Here is a 23,984-nt window from a genome sequence, read left to right as displayed (position 1 = left end):
TTTTCATGCTCTTTCTGTATTGACCACACCGACATTTATCTGTGTTTCCAGTACAGACCTCTTTCCTGAACGTCAGACTCCTGTGTCTCTACTTGGAGGTCTAATAGGCATCTCGTACTAATAGGCATCTATTACTAGATACCTAATAGTCTAACAGGCATCTCACACTAGCATATTCAAGACCACACTCTCCTTTCCCCAAACCTGCTCCTCTAACAGCCAGCCCATCTCTGTTACGATAGCTCCACTGGAACCTAGGAGTTGGCCTTGATCCCTCCTTTCCACACTCCACGTGCTGAATGGCAGCGAATCTGTGTGCACTGCTCTCAGAACACACATGTCTACTAAGTGTTCAGAGAAAGACAAATATGTATGATTTGACTTATGTGGAATCTAAAAAAAAAACCCAGACAAACAAACCCCAAAACAGACAAAGCTGAAACAGATTCATAGATACAAAGAACAAACTGATGGTTGCCGGAAGGGAATGGAGTAGGGGGATGGGTAAAAAAGTTGAAGGAGAATAAGAGGTACAAACTTTCAGTTATAAAATAAGTCAGTCATGGGGATGTAATGGATAGCATGGTGAATATAGTCAACAGTATTGTAATAACTTTCTATGGTCACAGATGTTTTCTTGACTTACTGTGGTGATCATATCGTAAGGCATACAAATGTATAATCATCACTATGTTGTACACCTGAAACTAATATTGTATGTCAGCCATACTTAAAAAAAACATACACGGAATCCACCACATCTCATCTCCTTCAGGCCTGCCGCCCTGGGCCAGGCCTGCAGCATCCCTCCTCCGTGGCTGATTCCCCCTTCGCTTCCTGTATTACTTTCTTAGAGCTGCTGTAATGAAGTGCCACAAACGGGGTGGCTTAAAAAACAACAGAGATTTATTCTCTTGTAGTTCTGGAGGCCAGAAGTCTGAAATCAAGGTGTTGGCAGGGCTGGTTTGTCCTGAAGGCTCAGAGAGAGATTATCCCATGCCTCTCTCCCATCTTCTGGTGTTGCTGGCAATCCTTGGTGTTCCTTGGCTTGCAGCTTCATCACTCCAGTCTCTGCTTCCAGTGTCACATGGCCTTCTCTGCGTGTCCCTGTCTATGTGTGTCTTCTCATAAGGACCCGAGTCATAATAGACTAAGGGTCCACCCTATTACAGTATGGCCTCATCTTAACTTACATCTTTTTATCTGCAAAGCCCTGTTTCTAAATCAAGTCACATCTACAGGTACTAGGGCTTAGGACATGGACATATCTTTTTGGATATGTTCAACCCAAACAGTGCCTTATGGCCAGTTCTCCGTGGGGCAGCAGACTGCAGTTAGACATGTCATTTTTCTGCTCCAGACCTTTGATGGGTGTGGCTGTGTTTGGAGGTCATGGCGCCCTGGAGCCACCTAACCTTTCTCTCCTAATCCTAAGGACGTGGTCAGAGACCTGTGTAAGGCTGTGGGCTGCCTGAGGCCCAGGACTGCTCAGTGGGGGGACAGTGTGAATCAGTTTCAGGGCTCCTCCTGTGGGCTGCTTTGGTGGTCTGACCACTCGGTGGTCATAGCTCTTAGTAGTGCGTAGTGTCTCAGCTGGAAAGTCACCTTCCATGGAGATTGGGGCAGGAGAAGGAACGGAATCATTCCCACTGCCTGGCTACATTGTGTGCCCAGACATTGCCCTTCAGGGGCTGAGGACCAGGCCAGCTGGAGAGACGAGGTGCAGGCCAAAGCTTAAGGCAGGAAAACAAAGATTCCTGTGGAACTGGGCTTGGCAGACTGACCTGTGGGCTGGCCTGTGTGTACTATTTGTGATAAAGTTTTGTTGGAACACAGCTATGCCCATCCAATCAGTAGTGTCTGTCACAGCTTTTGCACTTCGGTGGCAGAGTTTGGCAGTTGCTCCTGGACCTTGTGGTCCATAAAAACTTCATGGTTTGCCATCTGGCTCTTCTTAGTGGAGGATGGCACTGAAGGGTCTGTGAGGTCTCCCCCTCCTCCCTGCCCTCTAAAGCCCCACGTGTAAGACTAGACCTGTAGAACGAAACCACACAACTCTGTTGCTCTTCCAGGTGGCCCGCCTTGCATCAAGCAGGTCTGTTTGTGCTGCCTAGAGAGGCTGCAGAGCTACGATGCTGCAGGGCCCCGCCATGCTGAGGGCAGTTGGCCTGGGACCAAGGAAGATGGGGTGTGGGACCCTGTGTACTCAGATAATCTAGGATGCGTCTGGCCCACCTGGGTGAGTGGAAGGTGGTGCTCCAGCCACAGTAAAACCATCGAGGCATGGGTCTGCCTGGGAGACCAGCTGGGCATAGTATGACTTAAGAAATAATCAAGTATTACAAAGGGTAACAGTACTGGGTTTTTAGTTTTGTTTTTGGTCAGAAAAGGCTACCCTTTAAGGTAGATTTTCTGGTTTTAGGAGGTTTAACTGTAAATACTATTAACAGTTAAATGTTGAACTTGAAAGCTGTAAACAAATTCATTAAGATCATATTTTTGTACCTTTTTCAAGAAACAAAAAATGTGTAGTAAAGCTTTCATTTGTATCCAGTGCTGTTTGATTGTTTTTAATAGACCTGAACAAGTTCTGTCTGTATTGAAGTGACTTTGAGCCCTTAGGAGATATGGAGCAGTCTCTGATCTGTGCTCTGTTCACCATAAAAGTAATTTTGGTCATATTATGGGTTGGTGGTTTTTTCCTTTTAAGTTAGACCTTTTTAATGGTTAGGGAGATTACTTCCAAAGTAATTGGAAGTAAGATTAGCTCTAGATTTCAGAAGGGCCACATTTATTTATCTTTAGTTTCATTGCTTCTTATCTGAGATGAGGATTGGCTGAGTATATTCAGAAATTTGGATGCTGATGACTGGTGCCCGTTTGCAAAATCCCAGGGCTCTTGTTGACCTTGAGGAGCTCAGATACTCTCAGGAGAGTGGAGCTGTGTGTTCTCGTACAGGTCCAGCTGAGGAGATTAGATGTCATGTCTTCTCCGTTGCTGGCTACCATGGGGGCGAGAGGGAGCTGGAGGCACTTGGCTCAGACTCTGATAGCTTTCTTCTTGGTGGCCTTAATGATCTTGTGTGCTTCCCTCTTGGTCGTCATGTTGCCCTTCAGCATGCTTTGGAGGTTCCAACACTAAAACACTTTATGTGGAATAAGTCCTAGAACTTATTGACAGCACTGTGATGCCATCTTCAGGTGACTTCTCTTCATCTTTCCCAGTTGTACTACCTCATATGCATTAGAAGGTCAACTTACCTGGCTGTTGACACAGTGCCAGACCTTTTTCTTGGCAGATGTGTCTACCTCCCAGGATTCTGCACTACAACCTTTGTGCAGAATCAGAAGCCATAGAAGTTTGGCTGATGGAGAAGCAGCATTGCATTCTCTGTTTTTCTTTTAGGACTCCATCCCAGTGTCCACCTCTCTCCTCGGAGACACTTCCGACACGACCTCCACTGGCCTTGCCCAACGCTTAGGTATGTACCCACAGTGGGGCTGCAAGAGCAGCCGATGGGGCCTCACTGTTTAATGGAACCACGAGGCAGGTCACTGTAGAAATAAAGGGTATTTATACTGAGAGATAAACCAACTCAGCACTATGGGATAAGCTCAGACCTTTGTATATTGGGTTTTGTTTAAGGAGAGCGTATCCATGCCCACGTGGTTCCACTGCTGTTTCAGGGCCAGCATGTTCCCAGGGGACTCCCATATCCTTGGCTGTCATCTAAGCCGATGAGTGACAGGTGATTTAGCTCCCTTCTATATGCACATTTCCAACTCTTGGGGGGAGAGTGTGAATGATCCCCACAGCACCCAGTGGGCAGCGGCTGCAGGTAGCCTCCTGGATGTCCCCATGGATTCAGTGGAGCCTGTGGAGCAGGGTGCCAGCAGCACGCAGGAGGGATTGGCTTTCGCTCCCTGTGACATCATTCAGAGTTCAGAAGGAGACTGGCCTGGCTTGAGTGTGACGTAGAGCCAGTGTTAAGATCATGAGGTTGAAAGCTCTACCCTCTCCTGCAGCCCTAACACACTTCCTGTAAATAAGCAGGTAGTTCAGGTAAGGACAGCATGTGTTCTGCCCTTGGCCAGTGTGCACAGTCACCAGGTCATCACAGGTTGCCCAGGGACCTTGAACAGTAGGGCGCCCTCCGTCTCCTTCAGTCTTCCCGTTTACCGTGTTCCCAGGCAGTTCAGTGCTTGTGCCAGTTCTGGAGCCCTGAGCTGGTGCTGGGGGTGCATGGCTAATGGGACTCAGCCCCTGTATTTTAGTTGTGTTGACCGTTCTATCCACCTGATCCCTGGTAAGTGGGAATTGATATGTCAGTCCCTCTGGAATGTACCCATGTAAACAGCTCAGCCACACAGTTCAGGTGGATCCGGGTGTCGTGGGCGGGTTGAGGGCAGGTCGGCCTAGACTTGCCACACTGAGTTCTCTGCACGGATAGGGTGGAGACCACGAAGGCAGCTGCAGTTACTGTACTTTTTCTTCAGCCTGAACTTACAGAAACTTGACTAGTAGATTATTTTGGTAACTTTTTATTAGGAAGTAATTTTAAATTTACTTTAGAAAAGTTGCAAGAAAAGATGCAAAATTCCTGCTTAGCCTTCACCCAGATTCCCAGCTGTTATCATCCCCTCTGTGTGTTCACATCATTGTTTTTTCTGAATCACATGAAAGTAAGTTGCAGACACGATTGCTTCCACGTGCTTCACTGTATATTGCCAGTTTAAGGGATAATGCTCCTGTGTCACACAGACCGTCCTGTGCCCTGCCTGGTCCGGTGAAAACTTGGGGGTGTTCATAGTTCTAGGGACAGAAAACTGGGTGGGTCACCAGTGTGGATGACAGATTGCGGTCGTGCAGGGTGGCGAGAGCTTCTTTGGCGTGCCACAAATTAATTGTTTATGCCGATAAAGTAAGATGGGCTCTTGGCTGTCCTTGAGATGGAGGCCTAGCAGTTTGTATGCAAAAAACTAGGGTTCTGTTTTTTGTTTTGTTTTTGAGTTTTGTGTAAATGTTGGGGCTTTTTAAAATTAACATTTTCCTCTCATGTAGTTTACATCAATTTACAATAATTTACACCAATTGAAATAGAACAAACAAAAAATAATATCCTTACCAACTTATTAAAGTCAAATAGTAACAAACAGTCCCATCCTGCCTATATTAGCAAAAACTGGCAGCTCTCAGCCATTGCCCAACAAGGTTAGGCACACAGAAAAAGCTTGAAAAGTCAGTGTTGTAATGTGGCTGCTGCTATCACCAAAGGCTGGTGACACTCACGGTGTTAAGATCACGAAGGGGGTATCCAGTGCATCCCTGCAAAATGCATTATTATTATTATGCATATTAGTTGAAAATGCATTATTAATCATTGTTAGTTGTCTAGAGGGATAATGAGAAGAGAGCATTGTCCCGAAACATTATCTTCTAAGGAAGATGAAAAGAAGTTGGAAAAGAGATGATCTAGAGGGTCCTAAGTAACCTTGGAAGCATTGGAGGGCTGTAGTGTGGATGGGGACCCCCTCACTCTGTGTAGCTCTGGAGGGCAGAGCTGGGTCTGCTAGGCAGACAATGCAGGAAGACATGTTTTTGCTCCCTGTAAGACCCTGTCTTAGAAAGTAGAGCAGTTGGGATCAGAATAGCCCTCTTCGGGGACTGAATATTCTACCATCGAGCGGGTGTGACTTGACAGGCTTCAGCCTCACCTCCTCACCTCAGCACCTTTTGCCTTTGATGCTAGGGCTGGCTGGTCAGCTGAAGTCTGGGGTGCGTGCCTCTGTGCAGAGGGGAGTTTGCACCTGCCCTGTGTATGGGGTGAGGCCCAGGGAGGAGGTGCCAGCTCCAGTGCAGGCGCAGTGTCTAACTGCTCAGGCTGACCCCCTGACTTGTCTGCGGGATGCTTGTCTTGTTGCTCAGGTTGTGGGCATGTGAGTCTGCTTGGTTTCCGTCTTGGGAGCAGTACAGCTCAACTGTTATTGCTTCTGGAGTCAGGGGCTGAAACATGTATTCAGGATCGAATTGGAAAGTAGACACTTGTGTGTGTGTGTGTGTGTGTACATACATGCACAGAAATGTAGAACTGTAGGATTATCTCTGGGAGGAGGGTAGAACTGGGAGGGTAGTACTGAATGCGAACTTTAATATTTTAAATACTTTAATGTTATCGGTATTTTTGAAAAGGAAAACCAATCAACCATCTATGTAGGTTCTTAGCGTCAGTTTTTGGATCCCCTGAGAGGCTCCTGGGCATGGATTGCTGGCCCCAACCCCAGCCTCTGATTCAGTTGGCCTGGGGGTGGGGCAGAGCTGAGAATCTGCATGTCTGCCAGGTTCCCAGGGATGCTGCTGATGTGGGCACCACACTTGAAGAACCCCGGTTCTAGAGGCTAGGAGAGGGTCCAGATGACTGTAGTCTGCATTTGCAGCAGCTGCCTGTGGAGAGCCATAAAAATTAGCACTTTCTTCTCTCCCTGAAACCCTGTTCTCTTCCAGGCATTTCTCAGCTGTAATGTAGGCATGAGGGACACAGAACCTCTGGTATTTCATTCATGGCTGTGTCGATGTGTTTTCTTTTTAGCCAGGAAGACCAACAAGCAGGTGTTTGTCAGCTATAACCTTCCAAACACAGAGAGTAACTTCGCATTACTTGTAGAAAACAGGATCAAGGAAGAAATGGAGGCTTTTCCCGAAAAGTTCTAGCTGAGTCGCAAAAGTGAGGATTTGTAACTTATGTAAAATATACATTTAAATAAATGGATTGAATTTCACAGTTTGTCACCAGGTTGATGTGTTGTTAAAGGATTGATCTTATTAATTTTCCTTCTTCCCCTCACCAGCATGTGGGCCACAAGGCTGTGATTGATCTAGCTGGGGAAGGAGAAAAGCAAAATGTGCAGTAGTTTCCTTGTGACTGCTAAATAATGGAGCAAAGGGGTTACAATGAGATTTTGTTGGAATTGAAGGGGGCTGATTAGATTGAAGGGTTAAATTTGTCATGATTCTGTTGTGTCCATTTCCAATTAGAATTGAAGTAATGTCTTTATAAAATATGCTTCAGGTTATCTCCTTTCCTTCCAGTTGCAGCCACGTCCTTCCCCAACATATCTCTTCCTACTCTGCTCTCCCTTAGGCCCGGCTACGAGCCCGCTCCTCGCTGCTCACTAGATTTGTGGACTTGGTGGTCTCTAATTGTGCTGGGCCTTGAATAATCTCCACTCTGCTGGGTTATTGTTAGGATTAAATACACAGATATACTTTGCAAACTTTAAGTGCCATGGCAATTAAGATGTTAATTATGGTTTTACCTGCTTCATTTTTGTGGATCCAGATGCTTACTCTGCCTGTTATCACTGTCTTTCCTTCTCCCTTCTCTTTTTTGCTCAAGTTCTAGGTACCTGCTGTGGCCATCTTTAATCCTTAGCCTTTTTTTTTGCCTGCCCCTTGAAATGGATTCCAAAATGTGTAGTGCCACATGCTACACATTTTGTTTTCACATCTTTCCCCAAAAGCCAGTATTTTATGGGTCAGTGGCTCCTGATCCTGATTTCACATTAGGATCTCTGGGGGGAGTGTTCACAGGTTGCCTATGCCTGACCCTTCCCCAGAGATTCAGATGACCTGGGGCCCAGGCTTTGGCCAGGTTGAAAAGCTCCCTAGGTGCTTCTCAGCATGGGCAAGTTGAAGACCACCAGAAAAGAACTTTCTAATCTTTGGGGTCCAGCTGGACCCCTCTTGTTACTAGAAGAGGTTTAGGGCTCTGTAACACTCTTCATGCAGTGGCAAAGGGCTCACACTGAGCCAGTGGTAAGCAGCCACTGGTGGTGACACTTTGACCAGGACATTAAGGCACTTGAGAGGAGTACGTCTGGGGTTTAAGATGCTTCCCTCTTTAGCAGACGTCCTGGACTAACCTCAGGCTTCAGCCAGCGTTATCGTAGCTAGGAAGCACAGTGGACACCTCTCTAGGAAAAGTAAGTAACACAAAATCAGGGCTATGGAGAGAAGAGTTTGGTATAAATACTTTATTAGAGAAACATTATTTTCTTGTTAAAAAATACTACATTAAAGAAGAGCGTTTTGGGTTACCAGTCTTTCCTCACAGAGTCACAGTGTAAGATAATCATTTCTTGGCCTCTCTAGGAACTTGCAGGCCATGGGTTAGCAGGACATCAACAGACAAGAGAAAAGAACTCTTAAACTTCCTGATGGCCCTTTCTCAGGGGTCTGAGACGGGCACTAAATAAACAGTATGTTTAATCCTACCTCTGCCTCTGCCTGCCTTTAAGACTAGGACTGTGCAAGCAGATGAGAGACCACCCACCGTTCCCAGGCAGAGCGGAGACTCGGTTTACAGAGGCGCCAAAGTAGGGACGCAGCAAGAGCTGAATCAACAGTTTTTATTACTTGTAGTCAATGGTCGTGAAATGCCCTTCATTGGATACCATCAGATGAGGTAGGAGGGAAGACATTGCAGAGGAAATTTGTTAACGGGGCAACATTTTTATTTCTGTACATTTACATACAAATTTTCCCCAAAGGTACAACAGGTGCGACATCATGCAGACATTTAGCTTTGAACGACAGTTCAGAACTCTATTTAGGCTTGTGCTATGAAAGAGCACCTCCAGAGCGATCCCGGGTGACATGTATGGTAACACGGTTCTTACTAGACACCTCAAATGTTGGGGTTGTAGAGAGACAGAGGGAGGGAAGTATCCCCACTAGGCATAACACACTGTGCTGCTCTTCCAAAACAATACATCAAAGTGAGGTGTCCTTTAAAGGAAAGCGTTGAAGTGTGGGCCGGCCCCAGCACGTGCGCCACCTAGGGGCTGGCGATGTGATGGTCACAATTCATTTAATGGCACATCAGTCATTTGTTTGGCTCTAGGAAGTGGTAATGTTTGAGTGCAATACTTCCTTTACAAGGTTTATTTTTGCTTTCTGTTGTGGCCAAAACAACTTACCAGCCCCTTTCCTCTAGTTGCAAGTGATTATACTCCTTTAGAAAACAAAACATTTAAAACTTTTTCTTATTTGTTTTGGGTGCTAGTATTTAGGGTATTTGATACGAGTTATTACTGACGTCTGGAAAAGAACAAATGAGCTCTCCAGCCCTGGATTCACCTCAGGTGTTCACATTTGTGCGTAACTTTTATTGAAAAGGGATCACAGATCCCTGATGAGACAGCAGGATGCAGGAGTGGCTGGTACAGGAGAGTAGCTGCAGCACATACCCGGGACTGTTTCCCCGGGCAGCGGGGGTGGACGTGGTAGGCAGGGCAGACTTGAAACGGCAGGTGCCTGAGAAGTGTTTCCCTACTGACCATGAAGGACACGGGACTGAGGAGTCCAAGCACGAGCAGCAGGTGCTAGGTCGCTGGTGGCCGCAGACCCTTCCCACGCAGAGCAAGGCAGGACCGAACATGTGTCACGCTCCGGTGGGCCCCTGCTGCCTTGCCCACGTGCTGTGGGATTCCATGGGGCTCAGCCCACAGGGAAGCTTTTCTGCTTTGGCTACATTTCATAAAGGTGTTCCTCAAGAGCTTCAGATATCCTTAAGCTGAACTAGCAACAGAACAGGAGCTCAGCCTAATCCTGAGGCTGCCGGGAGAGAAGAGCTATGAGACCTCTTTGCCCAGAGATGTCACCTACTGTGTTTCCCCGGAACTAAGACCTAGCCGGACAGTCAGCTCTAATGCGTCTTTTGGAGCAAAAATTAATAAAAGACCCGGCCTTATATAACACCCAGTTTTATAGTAAAATAAGACCAGGGCTTATATTAATTTTTGCTCCAAAAGACGCATTAGAGCTGATTGTCTGGCTAGGTCTTAGTTCCGGGGAAACACGGTATCAAATGTCGGCAAGTCAACCTCATTCACGTCCACGTCCCAAGAACCCAGTCCCCACAGCTAGCTTCTCGTCATCCATGAGTTAGTTCTGATTGCTGAAGTGACAGTGATGACTGTCTCCGCTAGACCAGTATTTTTATTGTCATTTAAGATGGAGATTAGAGACTGTGGAGTTTGTAAGTGCTGTTCCTTGCCTCCGCCTTCCTAGGCATAACCGGCAGCACTCCATAGCTTCAATGTTTCTTAAAGAAGGTCTCACAAGTCCTTCTGTTGTATAGTAAAGGGACTGCAAGATGTCCTAGTGCTGGGGTGATGGATGCAGATGTATGCCTGGCAGGTGCAGGCCCAGGACCTCACTGGCTCCTTCCCACCTTCCCCAACTGCCCAATGGCTTGGCCACTGCATATGTCGTGTCTTGGACTTAATGGGTCTTGCTGCCAGGTGGCTTTCTGCCAAGTACTCTAAAGAAGGCAAAGGGTATTTCACAAGTTTGGCACGCGAAGGCTGCACATTTGTAAAGGCCTTTTTAAAGTAAGGTGAATGTGACTAACATTGAAACATGGAACAAAAGTGACTTAAAAGAGATGAGGGAAAGCAAGATGAGCTGGGCTTGGAGCAGGTGGAGCTGGGGACACTGGCCAGAGGGCTGGCCTTCCCGGGCAGCCGGCCCTTGGACAAGGCTGGACACCCCAGGCCCCACTGATGAGACAGAGAACGTGTGGTTTACTCACTGGAATCACACATGCCTGCAAGCGTGTTCACCTCCTCACAATGTTGTTATCAAGTCAGCAGGCTCCTGTTGATTTCTACCAGATTTGGAGGAGAGTGGTGGGTGGAGACAGTAACAAGTAGAACAAGTAGAAAGCTGGAAGGGGAGAAAGGGAACTTGAGTCAACCTCTTTTTAGGCCCTCTGAGTTCTAGTAACTGTCAGCTGGGGGTCACACAGACCCGAGACTACGATTCCCCTGGAAGAACAGAGCCCATGGCAAAGACACATGTCACAAAGTGGGGAGGTGGACAATTCTAGAAGGAACCTAGGCTGTCCAAAATATCAGGTGCCTATGTTGCTACAAGGTGGCGCCTGCCTGTGCCAATGAAGCTTGTTTCTTAGTGGTCACCTGGGAGTCTTCGAGGAGGCCCTCCAAGTTTCCTCTGAAACACGCCTCAGACAGGTGGAGAAAACCTGATGTGAAAAGGCAAGAGGAAGCCTTCATTGTCTGGAACAAAATGAAGAACACAATGGAGAACCCTTGGATATTGGGGACGGGGGTAAGAGTTAAACTTTGGTGAGTTATTGCTTTCTCTCAATTGGTCTTGATGCTTTAAGAGGCTGGAGGTCAGTTGGACTAACCAGTGAGAACCCCACTCCTTGCCCTAAGCCCTACCACTGTACTGACAAAAGTGACAGGAAGTAGGCAAAGGCAGACATGAGGGGGACTGCCTCCCACAGGCTTTGCAGTCTCTCAGTGTGAAGTCAGTGAGAGCTGACAGTCATCCAAGCTGGTGATTTCTACATGGTGTGTGCTTGAGATGTGGGCGACGGGCCATATTTGGGAGAGCACCCCTCCCTTCTGCGGGTTTGTCTTAGTCGTCTATTTCAGTTCTTTCCTATTGGTTTTAGTCCAGAAAGTAGCCATGTTTACTGTGGAAGAGGGAACTTTTCTGCTGGAGCTAAATCTGGGAAGGAATATTAATAATGTTAACATGTCTCAGACCTCAACACATTGGCTAGTTGTGATCTATCTTAACTAGGCAAACTTGTGTCAGAAGACTGGTGACATTACCACTAATTGTTTAAGATTTGGGCTGAAATGCTTAAGCTTTATCCTAAAGAGCTTCCAGCATCAAGTATAACAGGATGGTCTCGAAGGAAACACTAAGCTGGTTTTAATGATGTTTGTGAGCAGCTTTCCCCCAACACATGGAACAGAAGCTCTGACCTTACAAATAGAGAAAAACCTTTACAAACCATACACAGAGTCTCTAGCAAAAACCTAATCATTTACATTTCACTCTGTCTAAACTGCAGTCATGGAACTGTTCCATGATCGGCTGGGTCTCTGTACACAGGCAGGCAGCCTTGGGACGCTGCTCTGGCTGGCAGAGGTGACATCTGGTTGCTCTGAGGGACTGGGTGAGAGCGGTCGGCTGCCCTGCAGAGAGGAGACTGGCTGATGTGCTCTGTTACTTACAGCATCTTCCTCGGGCAACTGGGTCCCTCTTCCAAAGAAGGTGCTTCCATTTCAAGATCAGTGAGAGGAAAGGGAATAAAGTGCTTCTCGTAAAAATGACCAAAATAAATACAAACATTTAATGGCAGAAAAGAAAGTTTTTGAAGGGTTATTTCCAAAGAGTTTGCTTCCTCAAACACACGATCCTTAGAGTTTTGGAAAGACAGAATTTCCCCACACCAGTTGAAAGTCTCATGATTCGGTGGCGTCAGAGTCGGGTTTTCCTGCCCTGGCCACGTGTAGGTCCCTGTCTGTAAGCCTGTGCCCAAACAGCCCCTGAACCTGGGAACCCACAGCGCCCCCTTCAGGGCAGGCCGTGCCCAGAGCTACAGGACTTCATGCCATTGGCCGTGGCATTGTCAGGCAGCCCGTCTCCCGCAGCGGAGGCAGCGGCCACGTCATGGAGGCCGGAGTAGTCCTTGAGCTCGGCGTTGGTGAGCAGGAGGGGCTGCTCCCCCTTCTTGTGCGGCAGGAGCGGCTGCCGCGTGTAGTGCTCCCCGTTGGAGATGTTCTCGGGCAGGTTCTGGTTCCGGCTCTCAGGCAGCAGGAGGATGCAGATGATGCAGATGAGCGTGCAGCAGGCGAAGATGATGTGGTGCAGGAAGTAGCCTTTCTGATTGTGCAGCTCGATGATGGGTGCCGTCAGCATGCCGAAGCCCGCGCTGGCCAGCACCAGCCCCAGCCCGCCGCACCTGCAGGAGGGCGCGAGCACACGGTCAGTGTCCATGGTCAGACCCAGGTGCACAGGGGCACAGTGACCCCAGAGTGTGGACACGGCTTGACCGGGGTCACAGGGTAAGTTCATGGCCGACTGGAGAAGCCCAGCTTGGGCGGTGGCCACCAGGGCCCTGGGCCCCACACCAGTGCAGCCTCCCGCAAGTGGGACATCCCAAAGCACCTTCACCTGGGCCGTATCTGTACACCACCTCTAGTTCAGGTAACAGTTTCCTCATCAACTCAGAACTTTTTACTTTATTTTGAAAGACAACTTTATAATCACTGTAAATGGAAAACCAGTGTCACTTGCCATAAATAATATACGTACAATGAAAAACAGTATCATTAAATTATGCTATCTTCCCAAGGCTTGCCCTTCCTTTGGAAAAGCGGCATTGTGGTGGGAGTGAGGGTGGGGTGGAGGAGGACTCGGATTAAAGAGTCATTAAAGACATACCAACACTTACAGCTGTTCTCTCCTTGCCACAATCAGAGAGATTGGAAGATACTATAAAAGATAGTAATTTTCTCACTGTGAGTAGATGTTATTTATTGTTGTGTCCCATGTATTTCCTAAAATCATTCTGCATGCTACCAGTGGAAACTGTCCCATCTCTGGGAAATGTTTTGCCAGAAGCCATGCACCGACAGAAATTCACTGCATTACTGAGCTCAGCAAGTACTCAATGCAAGCCTAGCGCTTGACATATTTACCTCTGCTCCTCTGCCATAGGAAGGAACTTATCAAAAGTCCCAAAGGGATTAGTAGATACAGAATATGTGAAAAAACTGTTATAACTCTAACATCTATTTTGACATAAAGGTATGTTATTGGGGAGAAAGTGTTATGTGGACATGGAGAAAGCAGTGCAGTGCTGGGCTGCAGTAAAGAGGATCATGGTGTTCAGGTGACAGGAGGTGATGGTCCCACTGTGCCCTCACTGCACAAGCCAGACAGGGCTGGACAGTCAGCTCTGTGCCCACAATGAAGGGGCCAGGCGAGGAGGTCTTGTCTCAAGGCAGTTGTCTGCCTCTCCTTAAAGAGCAGATCCAGACCACTGGGCAGAAGGTACAGGGATGTGGATTTCGGTTGGTTGCTCAGTAGTTGGGCACTGTCCTTTAGTGAAGTGACCTTTATTCCTGGATGTGCTTAGGCCGAGAGGAGGCCCCTACAGTGTGTAGGAGACAGGGATGTGAGCTCCCAGGTCCCGAGGAGCCTGGGATGAGAGGTTGACACTGTAGATGCCTCGGACTTACAAAAGTACTACAAGGACACAAGATCAACATGTAAAAGTTGACTGTATGTCTACATGCTAGCAACAAACAAGATGAAGCTGAGATTAAGAAAATTCCATTCACAATCAAAAGAATAAAATACTTAGAAATAAAGAACAAAAGAAATGCAAGACGTGTATGATGAAAGCTACAAAACGTTGCTGAGAGAAAATTAAAAAGATAAAAATAAATGGAGAGACATTCCATGTTCATGGATTGGAAGACTTAATATTGTTAAGATGGCAATTCTTCCTGAATTGAGCTATAGATTCAACACAATCCCTATCAAATTGCAATACGATTTTTTTTTTTTACAGAAAATGATAAGCTGATCTCAAGATTTATATGGAAATGCAAAGGACTCAGAATAAACAATTTTGAAAAATAACAGAATCTGAGGACTAACTTTTCCAATTTCAAAACTTATGATAAAGTTACAATAATTAAGGCAGTGTGGTATTGGGGTATGGCTAGATCAAGGGAACAGAATTGACAGTTCAGAAATAAACCCCTATATTTATGGTGAACTGATTTTTTGACAAAGGCAAATGCAATGGGGAAAAGATAGTCTTTTCAACAAGTGGTACTGAGAAAATTGGATATCCACGTGCACATCATATACAAAAATGAACTACAAATGGATCATAGACATAAATGTAAGAGCTAAAACTATAACACTTCTAGAAGAAAAGAATATTTGTGAACTTAGGTTAGGAAAAAGATTTCTTACAGATGACATCAAAAGCAGGAGCAATAAGAAAAAACAAGATCAGATGGGCTTTATCCAAATTAAAATGTTCTGCTCTCTAAAAGACACTCTTAAGAAAATGAAAAGACAGGCCATACTGGAAGAAAATGCTTACAAAGCGTATCTGATAAAGGACTTGTATCCAGAATATATAAAGAACTCTCAGTAAGAAGAGAACCCAATTTTAAAAAAATGGGCCAAAGATTTAAATAGACATTTCTCTAGAGAAACTATGTAAACTATGAAATACCCAATAAGCACACAAGAAGATGTACATCATTACTTATTAGAGAAATGCGTATCACAACCACCATGATATACCATTTTACACACACTAGGATGCTTATAATAAAAAAGACACTAACAAGTGCTGACGAGGATGCAGAGAATTAGAACCCTCATACATTGCTAGTAGGAAAGAAAAATGGTGTATCCACTGTGGAAAAGCTTGGCAGTTTCTTAAAAAGTTAAAGATAAACTTTTGTGTAACCCAGCAATTCCACTCCTATGAAACATATGAAAACATGTCCATATAAAAACTTATCGGGCCGGCCCAGTGGCTCAGGCGGTTAGAGCTCCGTGCTCCTAACTCCGAAGGCTGCCGGTTCGATTCCCACATGGGCCAGTGGGCTCTCAACCATAAGGTTGCCAGTTCGATTCCTTGAGTCCCGCAAGGGATGGTGGGCTGTGCCCCCTGCAACTAAGATTGAACACGGCACCTTGAGATGAGCTGCCTCCTGGATGGCTCAGTTGATTGGAGCACGGGCTCTCAACCACAAGGTTGCCGGTTCGACTCCCGCAAGGGATGGTGGGCTGTGCCCCCTGCAACTAGCAACGGCAACTGGACCTGGATCTGAGCTGCACCCTCCACAACCAAGACTGAAAGGACAACAACTTGAAGCTGAACAGCACCCTCCACAACTAAGATTGAAAGAACAACAACTTGACTTGGGGAAAAAAAAAAGTCCTGGAAGTACACACTGATTCCCCAATAAAGTCCTGTTCCCCTTCCCGAATAAAATCTTTAGAAAAAACCAAAAAACTTATCAGCAAATGTTCATTGTCACATTATTTGTAATAGCCAAAAACTGGATGGAATTCAAATGTCCATCAACTGGTGACTGGAGAAACAAAATGTCATGTACAGTGGGATAGTGTTCAGCGATAAGAAAAGGAACATGTGAATTTCAGAAATGTTATGTTAAGTGATCGTATGATTCCATTTATAGGAAATGTCCAAAAGATGGCAAATCTATAGAAATATAAAGCAGATTAGTAGTTGCCTAGTGCTGGGAGTGGGAACAGGCTGCAAAGAGCCATGGAGGAACTTTCTGAGGTGGTGGGAATGTGCTATAACTGGATTGTGGTGATGACTGCACTAAAAGTTACTGAATTGTATACTAAAAATGGATGAATTTTATGGTGTGTAAATTATACCTCAATAAAGCTATTAAGAGAACCCCAAAACTGTTTTAGCTGTGGGGGCCTCCTGTTGACACAAATCTCCAAAGCTTCTAGTCTAGGGAGGCCACCCAGGCCTTACCTTTTCTTCCTGAGAACTCACACACTGTCTGGCTCCCCTCTGCCTATCAACCCTGCTGCTCAGGTGGGGGTTTCTGCTCTTCTTTGCAGGTTCACCTCTCCAGGACCTTCTCGGGGCTTTCCTGTCACCAAGAAGGGGAGAGAGTCCCTGCCGTTGCTCCCTGCTGTCCTGCCACAACAGGCCCTCTGGCTGGCCAGTCCTGAATCAACAGGGTGACAGGGACAAGGGGCCCTCAGGCAGGGACGGCGGTCTTGGGGCTCCGTGGACAACTGTACCTGAGGGTCACTTTAAATCGGACACACAGTTCCATGGTAAAGAGTGCTTAGCACAGCCTTGCAAACATTTTTCTCAAAGAACGTGCTCAGCTCAGGCCCTGCTGTCAGGCTCCTCCCCTGCCCTCACCAGACTCCACCACCCCTGAACCAATCCACTGATCTCCACTGTCCTCCTGCAATTTGTCACTTATTTAATATTGATGCAGCAAGAAAGAAGTTAGAAGTGCATCGATATTTCTACTCTGTGGAGCCAAAAGAAAAGGGGAAGAGAGCATAGACAACTGGAGAAATAACCACAGCAAACCTGTACTCAGCACCTCCTGTACCAGCCTGGTACACTAGTGCTCCCGTGCTCTTTTCACCCCCGTCTCATGATCCTCGCTGCAGCTGACAGAGGGGAAGCTGCTCAGTGGTGAAGCCAGAATGCGACCCAGGCCAGCGAACTCCTGAGTTACCTGTCCAGGGAAGCTGGGCTTGGAGCACCCAGGGAGCTTAGCTGAGCCAGGGTGCGAGAACCTCACGGAGGGAATGAAGGAGAGAGTGAGGAACTCTGTGGCCAAGAGTGGTGGGGGAGAGGGTCCCCGGAAGGGCAAGACAAAGGGCAAGGCAAGAGGACAGGAGGGAGTGGGGGAGCCCTCAGGAACTGCATTATCTGGACGCAGAAGGGAGCCATTGAAGGACTTGGAGCAAGTGAGTGGCATGATCGGCTCTGTATTCTAGAAGGTTCACTTTGTCAGCTGGGAGGAAAGAAAGTCTGAGGGGATGGGAGGAGGATCCCTGAGGGAGACACCCCAGTTAGCGGGATGTGACCCAGATGGGCCTGAACTAGCAGCCATCAGGACTTGGTCACTGGTTAGACTGGAAGGGGGTTGGGAAAGCAAAGTCATGGACTCCCAGGCTCTGGCTTTGTCCCTAGGGCAGTGTGCCTGGTGAGACTGTCCGTTTCCCAACCCTGCCCCAGGCCTTAGCCTGCAGGCTACAACAGAGAACTGCTTCCCCCTCAGCCTCACCTTCTCACCTCCTCTCCCAGCACAAAGGAAGTGAGGAAACCCCTCCCCACTGTGCCTGAGGCAACACCCTCAGCAAACATATAAGGCCATTCCTAATTTAGAGAGAGGGAAAAGGGGGAGAGAGGTATCTTCTATTTTTTTGTTATTAAACATAACAAAATGGGGAAAGACCACCCATTGTGCCACCCATGTACACACAATTGTCATTCTTATATTTTGCTTATTTGAGAAAAATGTTTGCAAGGCTGTGCTAAGCACTCTTTACCATGGAACTGTATGTCCGATTTAAAGTGACCCTCAGGTACAGTTGTCCACGGAGCCCCAAGACTGCCGTCCCTGCCCAAGGGCCCCTTGTCCCTGTCACCCTGTTGATTCAGGACTGGCCAGCCAGAGGGCCTGTTGTGGCAGGACAGCAGGGAGCAACGGCAGGGACTCTCTCCCCTCCTTGGTGACAGGAAAGCCCCGAGAAGGTCCTGGAGAGGTGAACCTGCAAAGAAGAGCAGAAACCCCCACCTGAGCAGCAGGGTTGACAGGCAGAGGGGAGCCAGACAGTGTGTGAGTTCTCAGGAAGAAAAGGTAAGGCCTGGGTGGCCTCCCTAGACTAGAAGCTTTGGAGATTTGTGTCAACAGGAGGCCCCCACAGCTAAAACAGTTTTGGGGTTCTCTTAATAGCTTTATTGAGGTATAATTTACACACCATAAAATTCATCCATTTTTAGTATACAATTCAGTAACTTTTAGTGCAGTCATCACCACAATCCAGTTATAGCACATTCCCACCACCTCAGAAAGAGGCTAAAAGGAGGAGCACTTCTTATGGGCCAAAAGTCTCCAGCGATAGCATGGCGACCTGAAGGTTGCAAGAGGATGCTGGAAGCACTTTGGTCCTTCCTCCTCTTCCTCCCCACCACGCCCTGCAAACAATGCCTCCGGAAGCTGCTTCAGGCCCATCCGTCTCTCCCTTCCAGAGACATCTGCTCCAGCTCATTGCATCATCTGGAATGAAGCCTCACTCCCTGTGCTGTGCCTTTGTGCCTGCGCCTCCCCTCTGGACCTCTGCCCGCTGCATCCTCTCCCTGGAATTCCCGGTCCCAGGCTGCATCCTAGTATAGGCTGCCGTGCTTCTAAGTGCTCTCAGCCTCTCTGCCCTTCCCTCCTTCCCTCTCAGGTGCTCCCACCATATCCTCAGCACACTTGAGTTATAGCCCAGACTCACTCCTGTTTGCATGTCTGTGTGTCTCTAATAGACTTAAGAGGTTTTCAAGGGCAGGAGCCAGATCTGACTCAGTTAGCTATTCCTAGCCTCTACCCAGGCACTGGCTGAGAGCTGGCCTGGCGCCTGGGTATTTACTCAGCATGGTAGTAAGATTTCTAAAACGGCCTTAATCATTCCCACCAGCCAGTGCTCACACCCAGTACCTTGAGTATCGGCTGACCTAGTAACTCACTTTTTACTAATAAAATACAGCAAAGGTAATGAGACGTCCCTCCATGATTAGGTTACAAAACACTGTGATTTCTAGCAGATACTCTTGCTGGCTTTGATGAAGCAGGCTGCTACGTTGTTGAGGTCTACGTGGCAAGGAACTATGGTGGCTTCCAGTCAACAGCCAACAAGGAACTAAGGCCCTCAGTCTAACTGCCAGTGAGAAACTGAATCCTGATGTTATGGTCTGAATGTTTGTGTCCCCCTAAATTCATATTGGTAGGGTAGGTAGATGGATAGAAACGGGCAGGAGAAGGAGAGACAGCCCCGGTTAGAAAGCCCCTTGCTGCAGCTCCTACTTGGCTCAAGACCCCTGGAAGCTGCCCAGCAGGTCTCCAGGCTTACACATATCTCTAAATCAAAGAGATGTGGATAAAAGTCAAAGAAGGGGGGAACCCATCCTGCTTTTCAGGACCACCAACACCTTATTAGCCCAGCAGGATTCCAGGTTTACACATACCTCAAGGGGATGTGTTTACATGTGCCCCTAAATTAAAGAAATATATTGTTAAATGCCAGAGAAGAAAGAGGGGGAGGTAATTCTGCCCACAGAAATAAAAGCCTTCCTGCAATGTAAGGCGGGGCCGCTTCCCTCTCTTGGGTCAGGCCGTGCCATGTCTCGGAATGTATTCTCTTTTACTAATAAACTTGTGCTGTTCATACTGCACAAAATTCTGTCTCTTGATTGAAGTCTTTCCTTCACGAAGACAAGAACTGAGGTACAACATCATTTCCCGGTAACAATATGTTGAACTCCTAATCTCCAATGTGATGGTATTAGGAGGTGGGGCCTTTGGAAGGTGATGAGGTCATAAGGATGGAGCCCTAATGAATAGGATTAGTGCCCTTATAAAAGGGACCCCAGAGAACTCTTGCCCCTTCCATCAGGTAAGGACACAGCAAGAAGACTGCTGTCTATGAACTGGGAAGCAGGCCCTCACCAGACACCATATTTGCTGACATCTTGATTTTGGACTTCCCCGCTTCCAGAAATGTGAGAAATAACTTTCTGTTGTTTATAAGACACCCATTCTATGGTATTCTGTCATAACAGCTTGAATGGACTAAGATACCTGCTAATGACTGAATGAGCTTGAAGACTAATTCTACCCCAGTTGATTACAGCTTGTAGGAGACCCTGAAGCTGAGGCCCCAGCTAGGCCATGCAGACTCCTGCCCACAGAAACTGTGAGACAACTGCATGCATTGTTTGAAGCCACTAAGCTTTGGGGTAATTTGTTACACAGCAATAGATAACTAATACACTCATTGAGTGATAGAATTCCCTAACCTTAGCCATGGAGGAAAACAGCCAGCCACATCTCACCCAGGCTGTGATGTGTCATTGGTACTATGTATTAGAAAGCCTCTTGCCAAGGGAGAGACTGAAGGTGCTATAGGAATAGTCACATCATTGTGCTACTGGGCCATTAAAGGGACACAAATGAGAAACGGCAGTGTTTTGGGGAGTGTCCTCCAGATACCCCTTTCCCAGTCAGAGGGTTCCGGACAACCTTTTAAAGACACTCTACACCTTTCTGTTAGTGTTTGTATATATGCTTACTACCATCCTTATTAGTCTATGAATCCTTCAAGGTCAAGGAGTGACTCCATCTGTAAGATGAATAATACGAACACCTAAAATAGCCACTTAGTCTTTTTGATAGTTCCGGCTACTTCAGAAAGCCACAGGATGTTGCGAGGGACATATCAGATGCCAGGGATAATGGATGCATTTCACTGGGCCTTTGATACCAATAAGACATCATTTTCTCTGAAACCTCCCAGGTTTCCACCTGACCTTGCCACTCAGTGTGGATGCCACTGACAAACAGTGAGAGAGACTTACCCTGCTCAGTGCATGTAAAGACCACATATGGGTTAATATGCAGGAAGGTAGAATGCACAGCCCCACAAGGAAAGGTGAACACAGATTCATGGTTAAAGGAACAGTGCTCAGTACTGGACAAGTCTCCCTTCATCATGACAAATGAACTATATCATATCGATATGTTAATAAATCATATCAAATGAAATGAAATATATTTGATTTTTGGCAGCATTAGATGGATCATTAAAAAAGTACCTACATATATATATATATAAGTACACATGTACACAGGTATATATAATGTGCAATATATCTATATATTTTTTTCCATGAAAGCAATTTTCTGTTTGGTTTTCTATCAAAGATACCTTAAAATTATTCAGTAAGATTAGAGACAATTTTGGCAGAATTTGGTATGGTTTGCCATTTTTGGCTTTGCGTTTTCTTGTTGCAATCTCAGTTTAGAGAACGGGATCATTAAATGCTTGGTTTTAAGGTGATAGCTTCATTTTCTTCCCCCCAAAAGCTGAATTTTGTGCACTTTTCTGCTTTTCTCTAGGTTGTCAGTAGAGGGCAGCATATGCCCATGTTTAAATACCAGCACAGTAGGCAGCCTCAATTTACAGATAAAAGGTAACAGAGGAGGGGCAAGCTTTACCTCTGCTTTCAGAGCACAAAAATTTGAACATCCACAGGATATCTTTATTTTACTAGTAAGAATTTCTAAATTACTTTAAGGCTAGAAAGACTCAAATACAAGGAAATTTACTGAAAGTAGCAAATGAATTAATTTTCTCACATTCGGCTTATACATGTGAATCCCAGCATTTAAACACATCTCCCATTTTTCACTTCCTCTTTTATATTACTTAGTTTGTCTTTACTAGATTTTTGTGAAGTCAAGAATGAACAAATATTTGTGTCAATTTTTAGAGAAATAAAAATAACTGTCAAAAATATTCAGGCAGGGCTAATAGTGCACAAAATCAGTTTTCATTTAGTGAGGCCAGACCATTATATACACTTTCTCTTCCCCCATCATGACCGCCTGATAAGGTGGTCACAAGTAGTCTCCTTTTAGGGCAGAGTGGCCCCTGGGACCACACGCCACCCCAGCCCGGTCTTTCCTCCGTGTTAAAGACCCGAATCTTAGGCTGCAGGTCACATCCTCTGCACTTTGCCTCTCATCCTACTATTCAACTTTGAGCATGTGTGCTTTATCTCCTTGGCTTCAGGTCACTCACTGAGCGTCTGTTATAACATTATATACATGTATATTTTTAAGACATAAGTTTTAAAATAAGTTAAACAGATTCCAGATGTCATGTTAAACATAGGCCATCTTTGCCCTTGGTGCCTGTTCTTGAGGCAACCTTAGAACAGGACTGGAGTTAGTCCTGAGGTGGGAACAGAGATGAGTTAGTCAGAAGGAAGTTTCCAGAGAAGGCATGTTCCAAGAACCCTTTCTAGAAGAAAGGGGTGGGACGGCCTGAGGGGAAGCAGTGCAGGAGAAGGGACTAAGAGGCAGCCTGCAGATGAGCTCAGACAGAGTGGGGGATTCACAGCTAAGGCCCAGAGTTCTGAGGGAAGCTGTGAGGAATTGTGGGGAAATGAAGCAGGCTTATTGTCACCAGCACCTGCCTCCTCTCTTACCCGAAGCCTTTGTGAGGGGACAAGAAGACAGTGAAGGCCTGAGGGGCTCCCACCTGCAGCTTCCAGGTGGACACTGCATAGAAAAGATGACCTGCCAACTGGATCTGGATCAATCCCGACCCCCGGCCACTTCTGTCCAAGCCAAAGGGGAGAGAGTGCCGCAGACCCGGGGTCTTTCCCAACCCGCCTGCAGTTACCCCACCCCTGAAGCCTGAGAAGCAAATCTGAGAAGAACCTGTTGCCTCGGCTGATGATACATGAACAGCACCTGGATGGGCCTGCGTAGGAGGGAAACGCTTCTCTGCACTAGAAAGTCTGGATGGAATCTCACAAAACAGTATGAATTCATTAATTAGGACTCTTGTGAGTCACTGTCATTCTTGGACAATGAAGTGCTGCAAGTTTTTGTGCAGGAAGGTTCTTATCCTACTATTTGTGAGTCATCAATCCTGGCAGCTTAACCTGTACTACTGTTCTTGTTCGGAAGGTGTGTTTAGAAAAAAGCTAGTTTTGTATTAAGAAAAATGATGCTCACAGACCGCAAGTTGCCCATCCGAGCTACCCTGGGTTTATCGGTGTGAAGTGTGGGGGCAGGTAAGAAAGCCACTCCTGTCCCAGGTGCTCTGGGGGAACTGTCCCTGAGTGCATATGTTAGAAGAGATGGCTTTCTGAAGGAAACGGTGTGAAGAGTGGGTCATCAGTAACACCAGAAATTCTTCCATCCTGGCCGGTAGACACCCCCTCCATCACCTCCCTCTCCACCTTTGGACTGAATTTCCTTTCATTCTCTACAAGTACAAAAACATCACCGAGGGGCCAGTATTTTTCTAGTTCGTCATCTTGGCAAGCTGAAGCTGAGAACATAATTTGTTGAATTTCTATCCCCAAATCATCTTTCCAGGTTTGCATCAAAGAGGAAAAGGATACTGCATTTCCTTCAGTTTAGCTTCTTAAGCAAAATCTCACAATGAATAACAAGGTCTACTCACTACCGGAGTGAAGGGGTGGCCACCCCCAGAGAAATATCCATAATCACACAAAGGCTGGGAGAGGGCAGCGGAAAGTCAGAGGTCTAAACTTGACTTCTGCTCTGTTGAAAGAATCCTCTGCAGTAATCTTTTGTAAAGGAAGTTTAACTAGGTAAAGAAAAGACAGAGGGAGCCCTGCTGTCTGCCGAACGTATTATACAATTTCTAGCATAAAATAAGCTTCAGGCTCGACTCTTCTTCACTTTGGCTTAGGCAGAGGGTTGGACAGGATGAATTACTTGCCATTTAATTGCTTTTTTCTTAAATATACAATTCCTTGGCATTTTATTCCACAGGTACTGAGGAATCTTCAGGCTTGGCATGT

At 46.5% G+C, this 23,984-nt stretch overlaps 2 protein-coding genes across 7 annotated transcripts in view; one reads left to right on the top strand and one right to left on the bottom strand.

Annotated features, from left to right (window-relative positions):
• The window catches only part of PSMG4 (proteasome assembly chaperone 4), an 82,107-nt gene that overhangs the window by 716 nt on the left and 57,407 nt on the right, over positions 1-23,984 (top strand). For 2 of the 4 annotated variants that reach the window (XM_074335287.1, XM_074335286.1), the window contains exon 2: positions 3,407-3,482. In XM_074335287.1, the coding sequence (XP_074191388.1) occupies positions 3,407-3,482 (76 nt within the window). Of the gene's footprint in view, positions 1-3,406; positions 3,483-6,587; positions 6,778-18,629; positions 19,815-23,984 lie in introns of those variants that run through there. The other 2 variants (XM_074335285.1, XM_019752358.2) reach the window with 2 other exon arrangements.
• Positions 8,393-23,984, bottom strand: part of SLC22A23 (solute carrier family 22 member 23) — a 182,148-nt gene continuing 166,556 nt past the window's right edge. For 2 of the 3 annotated variants that reach the window (XM_019752356.2, XM_074335281.1), the window contains one exon: positions 8,393-12,785. In XM_019752356.2, the coding sequence (XP_019607915.2) occupies positions 12,398-12,785 (388 nt within the window). In that variant the 3' untranslated portion in view covers positions 8,393-12,397. The remainder of the gene's footprint in view (positions 12,786-23,984) is intronic. The other variant, XR_012497347.1, reaches the window with a different exon arrangement.

This window comes from Rhinolophus sinicus, linkage group LG06, assembly GCF_036562045.2.
Source record: "Rhinolophus sinicus isolate RSC01 linkage group LG06, ASM3656204v1, whole genome shotgun sequence".
NCBI classification, from domain to species: domain Eukaryota; kingdom Metazoa; phylum Chordata; class Mammalia; order Chiroptera; family Rhinolophidae; genus Rhinolophus; species Rhinolophus sinicus.
The sequence above is the reverse complement of the archived record's forward strand: the minus strand, read 5'-3'. Positions and strand labels throughout refer to the sequence as shown.